Source organism: Aulostomus chinensis, chromosome 10 (genome assembly GCF_037954235.1).
Source record: "Aulostomus chinensis isolate RoL2024-O1b breed Wild chromosome 10, RoL_Achi_v1.0, whole genome shotgun sequence".
NCBI lineage: Eukaryota > Metazoa > Chordata > Actinopteri > Syngnathiformes > Aulostomidae > Aulostomus > Aulostomus chinensis.
The window spans coordinates 20,179,029-20,196,797 of record NC_141329.1 but is presented as its reverse complement, the minus strand read 5'-3'; the positions used below and the strand labels follow the sequence as shown (position 1 = coordinate 20,196,797).

Genomic DNA, 17,769 nt, shown 5'->3' with positions numbered 1-17,769 from the left:
ATTGCTCGCCTGGTCTCATGGCCGAGTCGACAGCCTGAACTGGAAAGAAGATGGCGCTATCTGGTGGCTGTACCGCGCATCGCATCCAGCAAACCTGCTGAGGCGTTCTTATATAATTATTTGGTAGATTAGGATGCTCTTCAACCTTATCAGAAAATCTAATCTGATGATTTAGAAACCCTAAACAGATGAAGGGTTTCTGGCACAAGGGTAAATAGGTCAAAACTTCAGCCACATTTGAGTGTTGAGGAAGTTTATGGGACTGTGTAACTTTCGTCGAACCATAAAATAAACCCTTGACAACCAAGCCAGAGAACAAGGGCTGTCTTTATGTTTGATAGGTTGTGACATCTGAAACGCGACATTGACAAGAAATTGTGTTTGCCGAACGAACAAACCTAACATTTCATGTAAGTCCTCATCCGAATAATTTAACAGGCCGAAGAACATGTAAATTGAGGCAGACTGTCAAACAACACGAGAGATAAACCAGTTCAAAGCCTTTGCTGTTGCTCAGCAGCTTACAAGGCACCGAGACATCACAATGTCACTGGGTGACAAGTTTCAACCTTCAGAAAACATGGCCTGAGCATGTTACTGCACACACGTGGCATTCAGCCGCAGAGGAGGGGCAACCTGTCAGCACAGAAACCAACGCGTCTTTGAGATCGCGGGTTAAAATGAACATGAATGACAAGCAGGTCATCGTCAGATGAAAGCAACACATCACATAAACTTGATCTTAGTACTCGTCAGCCTTCAGTATTTGATTAGGACGGTTTAAAACAGGAAAGGTTGAATCGACGCTTATTAACAAATATTCCAGTCACTGCTGACTGCGTGATGACGTCCCTTCCAGTGACAAACTTCGCCAATCTGGCTTTTTTCTTTTTTTTTTTTTTTAAACCCGTGATGTAAATGGCCTAAAATGTACGAAATAGCAAAAGTTCTTACAACTTTACCCATCGCCACAAGTGCATCGCAAACTTTGGCAACAAGATAAATGACTTCGCATACAAAATATACCTACCGGTATGATGAGGGACTTTTTTTTTTTTTGGAGCCAAACCATTCAGCACAGTGTTGAGGAAGAACGGGGGATGGGCTTTCATAGCTCTTTTGATGAATTATTTCCTTTGACTGACAAAAACAAAACTTCAACATTTTGCAATTTGCTTAATTGCTCCCTTTCTAAAAGATAAATGAGGTATGTTGTTAATGCATATACATTTTCTTCACATTTGCATTGTGCGCGTTCTCTTGTAGTGTTATTTTGTGCAAAGTTTATATTTTGCACGACATTCTGGTAGAGGTGAATGTTGATGTTCAATATGTCAGTAGTTCGGTTTATGGTCAAAAAGTTGTTAAACCCTAACTTGTTTCCAGGCTGGACATAAAGGAATAGCGCCTTAATTAGTGAACTGAAGAATGGCCAACGGACAGATTTTGTTTGTTTGTTTGTTTTTTTTTTATCCGCAGTTTCATATAGAACAGTTAGATAGTTATAACTGTGAATTTAAAAACCAAACCAAACCAAAACAAAGTACAAACAAATGAGCCCACATGAAAGCACATAGCTTAACCAATGTCTTCAGTTCATTTGTAGATTTTTATTACATTTTTTTTTATTTGTAACAGCAAGAATCAAATATAGCAATGCAGGCCCCCTGAAAAAAAGTGTCTTGAGAGCTTTTCTCTTAATCACACACACACACACACACACACACACACACACACACACACACACACACACACACACACGCACACACACACACACACACAAGAGTTGGCACAGCTCACCACAGGTTGTATCAACTACATCAAATAACCCCTGCAAAAATATTCCAGCTGGACTCAGAGGGTACGATCTCCCACCTCCCGCCATTCTGATGAGATTATACTTTATGGCTTTGAAATGTGGTGTTTTTCTCTTTTGTTTTTTTTGGTGTTTTTTTCTTTTCTTTTTCCCACTACCGTTGCTTTTCAGAGGAGGTGGTCAGCATGCAAACATGACAGATCCTTTCAGGGGGCCTGGAACAGTGAAACAAGCAGAAACAAACTGGCAGCAGAAGACAAAATACATCATATTAGCACTACAAGCAGAGAAAACAAACAAAAGAAGTTCAGTTTATATTATATCATAAACGTAAGAAAACGTGCTTGTAGCAGATGAGAGATGATAAAGATGATCAGGACGAAAAATTCCAAACCACCAAAAGATTATTTCAATCACGAATTATTCTGAATTTTCTTCCATTCTGCCTGAACTGTTTGGTCAGTTTCATCTACTAGAAGCACAGCCTACATAAACATAAAGAACATACTTATAGCTATGGTGTTTGTGTTGCATGTTTTTTTAACTCTCCAAGTGCTGAAACTTTAGTGAGTATATTCTCAGGAATCTTTTTTTTTTTCTTAAATAAACCACTATTCTATTTTATATATATTTTATTCCATTACATTGATAGAATATTGTATACTGTAAATACATCGTTCTGTGTAACATGTTTTCTTATTCAATATTACTGTGTTGTGAGTTTTTTTTCCTCTTTTTTTTTTTAAAACAGTATAAGTATTTCCTTGAACATGCATTCCTCTCTGTGTAAAGTAAAAGAGACAGGATGTGTTGTGATTGGTTGGGCCTGGGAGGGCATGGCCATGACACACAGACCTGTCCGTACAAGCAGGTTAGAGGGACCAGACAAACCCAGTCAGGCCCTCACGCTGGAGGCTAGTGGACGCCTCCTACCGGAAGGTTACCTGGCAAACTACAAGCTGCTGACAAAAAAGAAGAGCAACACTTGGCCTTTTCTGAAAGGTGTAGGAGGGTGAGAACTCAGTGCCCTTTTTGACGCAAGTAATTTTGTTCAGCCTTTCATAAGATTTTTTTTTTTGTTATCCTAGCAAAATTCCTTGTCGTTATAGACATATTTTTTTTTTATTCAAAATAAGATCTCAATATACATGATTCTCTCTTTTTTGACTATGTACAGAAGTGCAAAAAAGTCAACCTTTATCACCTTTATCACTTCCCCACCCCACCCTTGTTGTTTGCAGTTGGCTAAGTAAGAGATGAGCGTGCAGACTCGGCTCCCTACTTCACCTGACCCCCGCCAGCAACACCCCCGAAAAAGTGATTAAATATGCAGCTTGTTTTCCAACATGGCCCAATTTCCAGGGAGAGTAAAAATATTAAAACAATAGTTATTATTTGAAATGGATACAGTAGAAAATAACATCTTTACTTTAAACATCTAAGTTTTTTGTTTTTTTTAATAATAGTCTTTTTTTTTCTTATATGACTAGTTACAAACCTTACAATCAATAAAATATTACTCAATTATCGGCGACGGTTGCCACAGTGACAACTTTAGCCTCTCTGTTCTATTATTTCATCACTGTTAGATACTCATATAAAACATCTTTGTTCAAAGAACACAAAAAAAAGACTAGAGAAATGAACAATATGCATACAGTTCAACAATATGCATAACGTAGAAAATATTGAGTTTACAATCAGAATCATATTAAAATTAACATTACATGGAATTTCAGGAAACTGTCCATGAGGGACACACAAACACACACTTTACCTTATTATAGGAAAGATAAATATCATGAATAAAATCAAAATATCATCCTAACAAAATGAAGTAAAACACTCTCGTCTAAAGAAAAGTGACAAAAAAGTTACATTTACATAGTGCTGTGTGTGTGTGTGTAGGTGTGTGTGTGTGTGTGTAGGTGTGTGTGTGTGTGTGTGTTAATATGGCGTGGATTAGGCAACTGGATGGTTCAAAAATGGCATGTTGCATTGTGCTGACCCGATGGTACATTCTAAGGCTTTGGATGAGTAATACAATCTTTATTTTCTTGCCACTTTTACCTGTCATATCCACCAATTAAATATGCCTGAAAATCACCCAAGAACACAAACAAACCAAAAAATAATATTTTTTTTTCCTCTAGAGATCTACTCTTAAACATCCAATCCTTACTTGGGCTTATTTATGTGGCCCACTAAAGTTTATGAGCCCACTAGTCTACACCCACAATATCCAATAACAGTGACACAAAAAGACTTTGGCTGACTATCTGAAAAAAAACAAAACAAAACAGTTCTCAGGTAGATGGATTGAACAAATATTCTTAAATATGTAAGACTACATACACCACGCGAAAATCTACTTTGGCAATCTGTCCAAAACAAAAACAGAATAAAACAAGAAACCAAAGGAAAAAAAACAAAACAAAACAAATCAAACACAAATCACACATCCATCACGAGTTGCACCATAGATTTCCAACCTCTCACAGCAGTTTTGATACCAGCTATCATTTGGGAGAGTCTTTGGTCTCTCAAGCAGGCCAAGATCCCCTAAGTACATCTGACTTTTAGAGTCCATAGACTTAAAGATCATGGAAAAATCTGAACCTTTCCAGTCATTCCCTGCCTAAACAACACACATCAACAAGAGATAAACTAATTCAGTAGAGAGCAGACAATTAGGGGGAATCAGCAGCGGTGCTGCTGGGACTCACAGGTCATGAAACACTGGACGCTGCATGCTGTCCAACAGAAAAGAAAATAGAAAGGTATTAAAGGGAATAATTGGGTTTTAATACTTTGTAACATTTCTTTTACTGTACCATTCATATATTTCCAGATGTATGGCACTTTACAGGGAAGCCTGTAAGGTTAAAGACATGTGCTTCAGAGATAGAAAGGTAGGCTACAAAGGCTTGAAAGACACCTCCAAAACATTCAGTTGCTATTTTGCCTCTTAAAATTTCCCTTTTCACTGTTGTAACAAAATAAAAACCCAAACAAATGTGCATGCATATGTGAGTCAGTCAGATTATTCTTGTCTTTGACCTCAACTGAACAAAAAGGTACACCTTCGTGTAAACAAATGAACAGATTTAGACCAACAACCAATGAAGAAACGAACAAAAGACGTCATGAGTCTTGGTCAACGGACGTACCAATCCAGCCGCTTTGACAAATGCTCGGTATATTTACCTCATGTTGACATTCAAAGTGTGTCCGGTGAATAAAGGTACCTTGCCTCTACAGAGCAAAAGGCAGTCTTTTGATGTAAATGGTGGTCTTTTCTGTGGTTGTGTTAACTGTGTGCGTGAAGTACACATGGAAACAATCCTAACAAACTGTGCCTCCTATGAGAACATGCAGATTTATCCCAAAACCGCCTCAGATTCAGTCCTCTCGTTTCGTTATTGATGTTACAGGCATGAAGGGTGACCGCTTGTCTCGGAATCGACACCAGCTGACTCCAGTTCCATCTGGAGAGAAGTTCACAAAACACAGCTAAGTTAAGATGTGAGTCACGAGTACAAAAAATGAATGCTGCCTTGTTTACAACACTAGAACTTTCATTTTGGACGATCACATGGAAGAACTTTACACGACTGCATTTTTACACTGGAGGGAACGTAGGGGCCAGTCAGTTTGTGTGTCCTCATTTTTTATTTTTTTTTTTAATTTTCGTTCACTCGTTCCACCACTAAGTGGCAGCCACTGTTTGGCAGAAGAGCTCCATGTTAGGAGGGTAAAACAGAACAGCAGGTGTTTCCCACCAATGATAAAGCCGGCAGTTCTTTCACGACGTGGGATTATAATTTGTTTTATTTTGCTTTTCTCTTTCTATCATATGTATGTGGACTTACACAAAGTTGTGAGATAAACCAAATAACTTCTTTTACTTCTTATATCACAATAGCAGCTCCTCAATGCCATTTTAATGAGGGCAATAATTCCAAAATTTGGATTGCGCCCTCCTAGTGGGCCATAAAGGTACTGCAACTGGGCATAGCGAGTTAAGGTATTGTAAATAAAGCATTTTTTAAATGTTAAATTTAGAATATGATTATTTTTTTTAAATGACCATTAACTACTTATGTTTAAATATATCATGTTGATGGGTTGGACATCACATATTATGTATTTCAGAGTTTTATGAAATATACTTCATTCAGGGGGCTCTGATGAAAAAACAATGGAGTCAGTATCGTGTTTTTCTCAACTGAAAGTTCATTGTCCTTGAGCTGAGAAGCACCTGACAGAGCTGATATTTTCTGCATGATGTAAGAACTCTGCTTAAAAAACCAACAAGAAAACGACTTTATCTTAGAGTCAGAAAAGTTGTGGATGATCTTAAGATGTAAAGTTGGTTGAAAAGCCAAAAAAGTAAAAGGTCACTTTTGTCTGTATTTTTTTTTTATAGACGGGTTTTCTTTGGGTAGAATTGATGGCGTGATCAATGTCAGAGATATTGCGGTTCATAAAATAACTGTGTAATACTGAAGTAAGACTGTGTAATACTGAAGTTATTCAAGGTGAACTGTAATATTTACAATGACTTTACACTGAAGAAGATTCTATTATATTAATGCGCAGCTTCGAGTTCTTACTCTGCAAACCTAAATAAATATCAAGAAAAAAAACGGGAAGTAACGGTGATCGTAATTAACGTCACATCCATTCCTGCCACGCTGTGCAGTGAAACGCCAAGAACAAAAATGCCGCATGACCCAAAAATTGTCCAGATTTAGAACGTTAACAGAACTTTTCATGACACCAAGAACAACATAGCTTCGCAAGCTTCTAAATTAAAAACAAAAGAAGCAGTAACTGCTTCACAGGTCGTGCTATTGTGTTCTTTTTTTTGGGGGGGGGGGGGGGGTAAAAAGCTACACCAAGTATTAGTCCAAACATAGCGTTTGAGATAAGGAGGAGAAAGAAGTGCAGTACATACTGTTCTGATTGGGACTCCTACATCTGGGTCACATACTTGTGACTAGTCAGATGGTCTGCAGATATTATTGGAATCTGATTGAGAGGAAGAGAAGTAGAGGAAGAGGAAAAACAAAGTCACAGAAGAGACATCAGTTGAAATGAGGACAAATAGTCTGTCATTAATTCAGCCTAAATTAATACTTAAGATGTGCATACTAATTATCAAAGTAATCACGCAATGAAATGTTCTCAAAAGCTCACAAGATCAGAGATTAGAATCGTGCATTCATGCATTTTTCATTGAAAGGCACATGGGAACGATACGAGTGGAAAAAAAATGAATAACACATACTGAAAAGTCAGAGATGATACTAGATGTGTGTGTGTGTGTGTGTGTGTGTGTGTGTGTGTGTGTTTGCGTGTGTGTGTGTGTGAACGAAAGAGAGAGAGAGAGAGAGAGACAGAGAGAGAGAGAGAGAGAGAGAGAGAGCAGGAGAAGAGCAAACCTGATTGGCTGTTGCAGTTGCAAAGGGAACACTTGTGGCAGATGTGGTGGCTGCAGACACAGTGGCTGGAGTAGCACCGTGCATCATGGGTACTTGGAGGGAAAGATCACACAGGCGTGAGCAGATCAAAGCTTCTTTTTTGTTTTAATTGTTGTTGTTAACGCATCATTTCTAGGTCTGATCATAGCATGCTAATAAACATGAGAAAATCTGAACTTCAATACTTCAAAATAACATCTTTTTTTTATTTAAATCGACCTTTATTGTTTTCAGTAATTACTCCATCAGCTTGAAGTAAGGGAGAGTGACAGGTTGCTCTGGAGAAAGAAAACAAATCTAGAAATGAAAGAGATTGGAGGCTAATTGGCAAATTTGAAGGGAAGTGGAAACTGTCAAAATTCAAATGGGAACATTATCTATTAATTCACATGGCATTCTGACTGAGCACGCTAGCTAATTGGCATTTTCATTTACTTCCACAAAAAAATAAAACTGCAACTACCCTGACTACAACAAAATCAAAAATATAAAAAAACCCAACAACCACTGTTTCCTCTACCAATTATAATTCCTCATGTTTATAAGGCATGTATAAACAGACAGGATAATGAGGTGTTCCAGGGGTTAGAGAGCTTTGGATGGAAGTACTGCATAATGAAGCAGGGAATTGTGAACCGCAACAAGCAATAGGTGACAGACAGACCTGCAGCAGAGCAGAGGGGAATTCATACAACAGAGTATTGCAGTACTATTAAAACACAGTGCGTCCAATTGAAAGTATACACGGTTTAAAATTCACGTTTGTCAGCCACACTTTCAATTGCATGGAGGAGACATTACAATTGCTGCATCGGAGGAGGGGTTCAAAGTCTAAAGTCACAAAATGGAGAATGTTCTCACATTATGTGATGAGTTCAATGAAATGTGAGTGACTAAAAATGGTCTCAAATAGAATCAGTAAGGAAAGCTGGCACCTACCAACACTTGTTGCAGGTGTCATGCACAATATCGAGCCTGCCCATCATGCATTGCAACAGGGAATGGAGTGGAAAGGGAGAAAAAAAAAATCAAGAAAATCCATTACAAGTGTTATACAATCACACATTGGATTATGAACAAATTATTTACCTGATTGCTTCAATACAAAATGTATATTCATTTAGACATGCGGAGGATATAAACCCTTCAGTAGTAGAGAACTTAGTATTGCAGCTGTCTAGTCACAGTTCACAGCTTGCTGCTCTATTAAATGGAAATATTAAACAAACACTGCTAACGGTCCCATTTTCCTGCCTGCAGTGTGAGAGCTGTTTGCACAGAGGTACTTTGGAGTGACCTGCTTTCAGAACCCTCCAAGAGTGCTGCAGTGACCTGACAGTCCAATAGTGTGATATTTGAGGATCGGAGCATCCGAATCTCTCACTGAGGGGAATCGATGGCAGGCTATTCTTAGGCTGTCAGATGAGAATATGGGACGCAGTGTAAGATGACTATGCAGTGGCCAGAGGAGAGCAGTTGAAATACGCAGGGTGGGTGGGTGTTTGTGTGTGTGTGTGTGTGTGTGTGTGTGTGTGTGTGTGTGTGTGTGTGTGTGTGTATTCTCCAATGGGATTGGGCGTGTGGTCTGATGCAACTCCCTTTCTTCACTTTTCAGAATGATTCAGCTTCAATTTGATTTATGTAACAAAATCATCTGAATAATGAGCTTTAATTGTGTAGCTGCTGAGACGTGAGATCAGATTTGATAAAAACACTCATCTAGTTCAGACCCGTTGTGTATAGGCTCACAGAAATAACTTTGGTGAGCCTTGCAGCAGTCAAGAAGTTGTTTTTAAAAAAAAATGTTTTAACGAGGCATCTGATTGGTGGAGGTTTTTGGGGCTGGAGACAAATAAATAAGGTGACCTCCACTGCAGCTTTTTGTGGAAAAAAAGGATCTTTTAATGAGCTAATTTTAAAATGAAATTATGTTCATGTGGGCAAACAAACAGACAGAATTTGGAATGTAACCATGACCTTCGATACTTTCCCTGTAATGATAATAACAGTTGAATTACGACCAAAAAAAAAACCCATTATTTTATTAAAACACAAAAGTGTATCTCATTAATTATGAGAAACACTGATTTCTTTTCTCTAGTAAATGCAATTAGCTTCCATGATATAGTCATAATGCTACCGTACTTTGCGAGGAGACCTTAAAACAAACACTGAAATTACATCCAGCTGCTGATGCTAGAACATCATAGTGAAACAGCATGCGATTTGATAGCCTGAAGCCATGATGGAGTCACTCCCACTGACATGGATTACAGATAAGAGTCAAAACATACCTGATGGTATGAAGGCAGCCTGCTGCTGGAACTGCATGTTGGCCAGGGCCTGTTGGTACTGGAAAACACCAGCATTGAACATAGTGGTGGCACCGTTGGCTTTTTCAAGTGCAGGTCTCTTTGGTAAAGGAGGCAAGACGGGAGGGAGCCCCTGATGAGGGGACAAGACCAAAATAAAGGATGGGGGAGTGAGGGAAATCAAAGGATGGTGGCAGTGACATTCAGGACAGAGAGAGGAAAGAATTTTGTTAGAAGATAAAGTTCCAAACAGCTTCTATAAACACTGGCAAGCAAGCAGTGGACTACCTGTGTCTGAGCAGCTGGATGGTGGTACTAGCTGACACACTGTGACTTCTATCTTACTAGAGACAACAAAACAAGAGTCCTCACAGTGTCATGAACCTTATCATTTTGAATGTAACAAAAACATACTAAAAGTTTCTGAACATAACGCCGTCTAACACTTTGTAAATGACTGCTGGATCATCATCAGAAATTATGAAGTTAAGGAAAGCTTCACATTCACTATGAGCATGTTAAGACTGTAATGACACCTCTAACATTTACTCATGCAATATGGGAAGCGATAAGATCATGCAAAGTCTACTGTAACATATTAGACACCAAAACATGAATTTTTACAATTATATGCTGAAACTCACAGGAGGTGATAAACTGATTTATATTAAATCCTCTTGGTCTCTTGATATCTAAATTTAGGAATGTGGAATTGTGTAACAATCAGCTCATCACCTCTCCATGTTTTCTTGGTTCAGTTAATAACATGTACATGTACTTTTTAAATATTAACCAAAACAGTTGAAGTATATCTACTACACAACAGCTACATGCCAGGCTAAAAGGTGAAAGGTCATAGTACCAGGTCAAAAGTTGCGTCGAGGGGTCGCTTCTGTGATTTGACAGCCGACTGAGTCTTAATTAGCAGGCAGCGAGCACATGATGGGCAATGGGCCAATGGGGTTCAAGCGCATAACATAAACCAGCAAGCGGAGGTGCAGCAGTGCAGTGTGGGTTGGTGAGAAAAAACAAACAAAAACAAACAAATAAAAAAAACAAATCATTCAAATGCAATATATAACAACAACAAGACTAGAGCATGCACATTAATGGCTGCAGGGTTACTGAACAGAGTTGAGGAGTACATTTGGAGACAAAGAAGCCATTTCTTGAAATGGATAAGATTTTATTTATTCATTTTTTTAAAAAAAAAAGTCTTTATTGTGAAGAATGGCTCTCCTCTGTTTTTGCAAATGAACTCTTCAATTACGGTCCGTGAAATAATTTATTTTGAGAATTCTGTCTAGTGAACTTAGCTTTGACTGCACTGATGTTCTGGGGAGCATAACAGCTGATATTTTAGACAGCATTCATGAAAGAAATAATAAATATATATATTTTAAAACAATATTATTATCTATTTCCAGTAATATAATACCTAGTCCCTTAAAATGCCTCTGTTGCATAAACTGGTGCTGACATGCTGGCAAATGATGCAATGAAACTAAACCACTATATTGTTAAGCTAACCTGGTTGTGACTCAGACTTTAATTCGCTTTATCCAATCACAACAGGGTGACCATCATCTGACCGGACTGAAAGTAATCCCTAAGACTCCCTTTATTACACTGCACCTTGGCAATAAGTCATAATTATAAATAACAGCAATCAACCTGTCAAATTACAGGAGACATCATTTATCAGAATCCTGGCTGTACTTGAAGCTCTAAAAACAGATCACTTCTGTATGTGTCAGCACAATGTGCTTTTAAATTGTGATTATTAAAATAAGATTAAAAATAATCAGCCATACCATAATGTGAGCATGGTATTAAATATTTTAAAGCAGGTTAAAAGGTAAATTAGGGCAGTTTCACACCAAATCAGGCACTGCAGCTATTTGGCAGCGGTGTGGGTGTGTCATTAGCAAATGGCCTGGACTCAAAAAATGAGAAGCATCATCCCTGCAAGGACCCATCCCTCAATTTCTTCTCCTAAAAATCAAATGAACGCAAGTCAAAGGAAGGTGACTGCTATCGCTGTTTTGCAGAGCAGACTATGAACCAGACGACAGTGATCAGTCCTCTCTTGGAGCAGAAGGAAACAGCAGAGGCATCTTTTGTTTCTGACATCCTGTTTACATGGTTGCCTGCCACAGTGTTGAGTCAGATTTCATAAACTTCTCTGAAAGTCCTTTAAACATATCGTGTGCCTTCGTCGCAGAGCCTGATTTGGTCTGAATGCAGCCTTGTATCAGAACTATTCTCAAGGATGATTTCGCACCGTGCTAAATTCGGTGATGACAGTAAACTTATGTTTTGACTTTGTGGAGTGACTTAAACTTGAATTCATTTTTTTACACTTTATCACTTTTCACAGTACTTTTCACCACACAAATGGTTCTATACACGTTGGCTGTGAACAATAACACAAGATTCAACTAACAAAGCAGAAGAAGGGGTTCGCAGGGGAAGAGATCAGAGCATGAGTACTACAGCCTGCTCTTAATAAAGCACACACTAACTCTGAATCTTCTTCGAGCATACTGGGTCAGAGCTGAGGAGAGCAGTGGAAGTGGAAAATTGAGATGGGAGCTGGGAGTTTCAATACAAGCACGGGAAAGATTATATTGACTTAAACAACTCTAGCTCTTAAAAACAAAGCTGTATCAAGGCTTGAACGTATACAGGCACAGAGAATTATGTTTATCCTTTTATTTTAGAACATTCATTTGCTGTAAGTAATCAAAATATAAGATAAGTAAGTTTAGTTTGCCTGTAGAATACATACATACATACATACATATATATATATATATATATATATATATATATATATACACACACACATATACATACATACATACACACAGTATATATGTATATGTGTATGTATGTATGTATGTGTATATGTATATATGTGTATGTATGTATGTATGTATACATATATATATATATATATATATATATATATATATATATAGCTATAAAATCTAGATCACTAGTTCTCGCTTAAATTCAGATTGCTGTGGCTGCACAGAGCTGAGGAGGTTTGCACTCTTTAGACCGATACCTACCATGGCTGCAGCAGCCGCAGCCTGGTTGACTTGGTGTTGAGCGGCTTTTATCTTGGCCTGCAGGTGAGCAGGAGGGTGAAAGTACTTGCACTTCTCTCTAGAGCAGCGACCCTTAATGTAGTCCATACACACAGTGACCGTGTTGTCGTTGGTGTCAATCATCGTGCTATCTGCAGGGTGGGCGAAGCGACAGTCGTTCTCTCCACGTGTGCAGTTGCCCCTCTGGTATTCCCGACACACCTGGTACACAAACAACATACTTTTACTACATTATTTTGTTTACTCAACAATGATATCATTAAGATAAAGACGCATTCAAACACTAGATCCACACAAATTATGAAGTTACCTTTCACTTCACTTCACATTTGATGAAGTAATCAATCTACTCAGTCATTTGAGAACTTTACAATCACTTTAGCAGACAGAGCTAACCAATCTTAACGACAGCTTCGGCCATTACTGTTGATTGATAAGCAGAACAGACTGTAACCAGCATTCCCAGACTCATCAATCACTAATCTATCCGTTATTCAAATGAGCCGAGTTGTTGTTCTTCCTGAGAGACAGAAGGGGGCAGCATCTGTGTGAACAGTTGGGGGAAAACAATTGACTTCAGCCAGGGGCTCACGGGAAGTGTGAGACTGCTTACTCTCAAGGGAAGCTGCACTGAAGGGTAATCAGCAGCACACACATACAAACACACATTCACACATGGTGGGTGTACATATAAATTATGAGACAGTTTTTTCTTTTTCGTATAATCAAAATCTGGCACTTTTAGAGCTGTGCAAGAATTGTACTTGAGCCTCGACTCTGACTTGCATTCAGAATTCTGTCTTCCGCCAAAATGAAATGTAATCTCATGCTGCACTTTATCGATCTGTACGTTATTATAGTTATTAACCAAATGTCTGTTTCCTGATCTCACTGTCTACATGCTTAAAGCAACTGATTTGTGGTGCCAGACAAAAGGCCACCAGCACAGTTATCTACAAACCAACCCTGCTCTGTCTCCTGTCATGACAGCTAATCATCTAAGAATCACCGATCTGTGTCAGTGCTGGGGTACGAGTCTCTCTTGTCTGTCTGTCACATTCACATATAAATATACACACACACACACACACACACACACACACACACACACAAACACAGAGCCATTAATTCCCCACCAGTGTCACCATCACCACAGCTGCTATTGGCCTTATTTAAAAAAAAGAGACTGCCTTGTTGTCAGGCAGATGTTGGAGAGACGGGTGAGGGAGGGAGAAAATGAGGGAAAGGAAAAGGAAAGCTGATGAATGAGGAGTAAAGGACAGAGAGATGAGGATCAAGGAGACAGAGTGAGACTCTTTGGCAATCAAGGGAGCATGGCTGGTTAAAAATTAGAGAAGAAAGGGATGGCTAAATGGAAACAATTTGATGTTCTCAGCTGCAGGAGAACACCGGTGTGTTTCGCCCAGCGGTGGTTAATCATGCATTAGGAAGAGCTCGCCCTGTGAAAGTGCTTACGTAGAGAACCAAATAAAAGGCCTGTTAATCATATTTCCGTCCCCATAGTAACTGTCCCTCGGGTCCATTTACATGGATGCAGGTTAGCCACATATGAGTTAGCATACTGAAATGGTGTAATAAGCACACGTATGAGACATTAAGACTCTTGAAAAGTGGTTTAAAATACAAATTTCTCTCAGATTGAAAGAAATTGTCAATAACATAACTACTGACTTGTTATTGTGACATTCTATAGAATTTCAGCTTTGTTTATTAAAATGTCACACACCAGAAATTATGAGAAACTGGAGAATAGAATATAAATCAGTTCCACGGACTGACATCAGGGTTTAGATATCTTGAAGGGGAAACAGCGACAATGAGCAGATTTTACATTGACTGCCAATTATTGCATTTGGCTAATAAATATTTCATAAATCTTTGACTGTTCAGAGTTTTGAAACAGAATGTTATCAATCCTTTGCCAGAAATAGTTGGAACCTGAAGCTGTTCCTTAAACTATTATGTTCTCTAACCAGTCACGTCTATTCATTCCAATTCCAACATTTGTTTCTACTGTAGTTGTAATGCCAAAGTTGCAGTTGAAAATCAGACCGCACGTTATGATCCAGATTGTCATTTTCAACTAAAATTTACAGTAACATCTGTCCAATATTATTCTGGATTATTGAGGGCTGTCCTTGCTTGCCCCAGTACCTATTCTTAATGTACACAACAGGTCCACAAATTGATTTCCTATCCCTCTCTTTTCCATCTCTTTTTTGCTGTCATTGACTCATTCCCTCGCTCTGCATGTTGTCCACTCTTTTATTGAGCCGAGCGACCTCCTGAGCATCGCCCCCATTAATTACCAGACTGCCCAATGATAAATTTTAAATGTAACCTTCCTAACGCTTTGCCCGCCTCCTGCCTGCATCCAACGATTTCCCCATTATTCCGCTGCGAGTCTTTCCCGGGTGGGGCTGCATAATGGATGAGATAGATGTACAGTCCAATTAATGATTATCTGAACACAGCTAGAGGAGCAGTACTCATCAGGTTTCAAATGACTGATTGCTTTCACAGAAAAAACTAAAGATTTCTCTGGAAATTGCACGCAGATACAGTGTAACTTGAGTGCTAAACAATGCTGTCTCCTGCCTGTTTAATGGGATGCAGCATTGAATAAGGTAATGTTTGTAGAGAGATTCCCTCATTGATGTCTCTTTCTCTTTGCTTAAGTCTGGGTAATGACTGTATTATGGTAATGGGATGTAGTTACTGTAACAGAAACTGTGTACCAAATACATAATTAAACTCTACAAACATAAACTGTTGAGGCAAGACATTCCAACCCATGGCTTTAATATTCAAAGAGGCACAGCCCACATTTCAAAGCCCAATCTATTTGCATAGCTGTAAAAAAGATCTCAGCGGGTGCAGTGTTATTAGAGTTTTGTTAATCTTAATCTGTGACCGATAGGAGAATGACAAAATAATGAATCCCCTCGTCTGTGGGATCTGTGGTGTCTGTGTCACTAACGTCATATTTCTTCCATTTCTAAATGTGTTTTTAAATGTGTGTCTCTCACCTCCAGTCTGTCTGTCCTCATGAGTTTCTGAGCAGCAGCAGTAGCAGCAACTGGTACGGGGACATTGGGGTTGCTGGTGACCAGTACAGGGGCACTGGGCAAGATGTCAGCGGGCATCAGGCCGGGCGACACTGGGCCAAGATAGGGATTAAATGCTGCGGCTGCTGCTGCAGCAGCATTGGCGTTGGTTGCAAGGCTGGGTGTGACTGAAAACATGGGCTGTGGACAAATGTAAAAGGACAGAGCAAAAAATAAGCACAAGGATCTCACTAGGATTAGCTGTTGAATCTATATATAAAAATATACAATATTTAATTATATCTACCAATAAGCATAACGCTATTCTTGCTTAATCCTGCTCAAATTTCTGCTCAGAGATATACAAGAGCCAATCATGATGTCTGCAAACATAACCACCATGTAAAGTCCTGTGTTTTGTGGATGTTGAGAGGAAGCAAATGTCAAAAATAGGTCAAGATTGATCCGATTAGATAGACTGATCTGAAGAAATGGTCTGTTTCCTCGTTGAGAACTGCTTGTCTTGACCATAGAAGATTTGAAATGTTTAAATAGAAACAAAGCAAACTACTAAATGAATTTAGATAGCTTGTTATATTTTGTATCAAATTGTGTGTACCCAATTGTATCAAACAGTTTTGAAACAAATACAAATATTAACGTTATTGATAATTGTCTTAAGATATAGAATTCATTGTTTTCTCACTGGTCCCTTTATTACACAGGCCACATTAAACTGCGTTTTAGTGTTGTCCTCTAGGAGGCACATGATATCTACCAATGCAAAGTGCTGGCAGATTTCATCCATTTAATTTTATTATTAATTACTGTCCACACTAAAGTAAAAAACAAGGGTTTGGGGCTAACTGTCTGATTATATTTAGCTTGTCAGGTCTATGCTGCCCTCTGCTTGCCAACACTAAAATGCAGCAAATCACTTTCCAATGTTATGATTTGATTGAGCAAGGAAAATTTTACAAATAAAAGAACAAATCCTTCACACATTTGTGACAGTTCACTATATTCATACAACAAACGTACTCCGTTTCATTTTATTTATTCGTCTGATTTGTCTTCATTTGGGCATTTAACATCTTCCATAATAGACTGTGTGTGTGTGCTGTTTCTCCTGCAAGTAATATAGGCGAGAAATCAAGTCAAGCTGTGTGAGACGAGGTCAATAATGTGTTGTGTTTGAATTTGTAAGAGAAAAAGTCCTGGCTACAGCGTCCTCTGATTGTCTATGAGAGGGAGGCTAAGAAGCTTGCTAGCTGACGCACTGCAAGTTTTCCCTGCACGTTCCTGACCTCAGCCCCAGTCGAAGGATTGTCTCTTGAGCCCTTGCCAACATGACACAATGAGTAATAGAGCAGCAGCAGCGGCCGGGGCAGAACAGCTACATTCCTTCCAAAACCTCTTTGCAGCCTTGATATGGAAAAATCAGGAATAATGGCATGAACTTTCTAATTCTCTCAGCGTTGCCCTCTTGAGTATGTAGAGAATGATATCCTATCTGAGGGTGCTCTGAGAAAGTGGATGGTTTTTTTTTTCTCTCAAGGTGCAATTTCAGGATATTCATTGCTCAAGGTTTGAATGATAGAGGGAAGATGTCAAAAAGACTTGTGAGGTTTTATAAATGTAATGATATCATCTTGCAAGAAGTTTGAAAGTGCTCATGGCCATTCCTGGAATATCTCTCCACTTTGCATCGATTCGTTTGCTGTGGGCTAATATGGAAATGCAGAATCCTCTTCTCAAGTTTTCAAATAGCTGTGTTAAAAGAATTACATTCACTGCATGTGGCCTCACAGCAATTTGTATTGTGGCAGTGACATCTGATAGTTATAAAGATTCCTCCAGTCTAAATGCCCTGAATACAAACTGCTAATGCATAGCAACATTTAGATCACACATTTTAAGATCAAAGACATCTTTTTCAGAGCACATTTAAAAAAAAAAATATTATTTTAA

The 17,769-nt window shown here is 38.7% G+C and overlaps 1 protein-coding gene across 5 annotated transcripts in view; it reads right to left on the bottom strand.

Annotated features, from left to right (window-relative positions):
* Window positions 1–1,256: 1,256 nt before the first annotated feature.
* Window positions 1,257–17,769, bottom strand: part of LOC147254793 (muscleblind-like protein 1) — a 75,698-nt gene continuing 59,185 nt past the window's right edge. For 3 of the 5 annotated variants that reach the window (XM_086216340.1, XM_086216341.1, XM_086216342.1), the window contains 8 exons: window positions 15,781–15,999; window positions 12,692–12,931; window positions 10,477–10,530; window positions 9,597–9,747; window positions 8,242–8,277; window positions 7,264–7,355; window positions 6,777–6,850; window positions 1,257–5,304 (listed from right to left, as the gene is read on the bottom strand). In XM_086216340.1, the coding sequence (XP_086072466.1) occupies window positions 6,794–6,850; window positions 7,264–7,355; window positions 8,242–8,277; window positions 9,597–9,747; window positions 10,477–10,530; window positions 12,692–12,931; window positions 15,781–15,999 (849 nt within the window). In that variant the 3' untranslated portion in view covers window positions 1,257–5,304; window positions 6,777–6,793. The remainder of the gene's footprint in view (window positions 5,305–6,776; window positions 6,851–7,263; window positions 7,356–8,241; window positions 8,278–9,596; window positions 9,748–10,476; window positions 10,531–12,691; window positions 12,932–15,780; window positions 16,000–17,769) is intronic. The other 2 variants (XM_086216343.1, XM_086216344.1) reach the window with 2 other exon arrangements.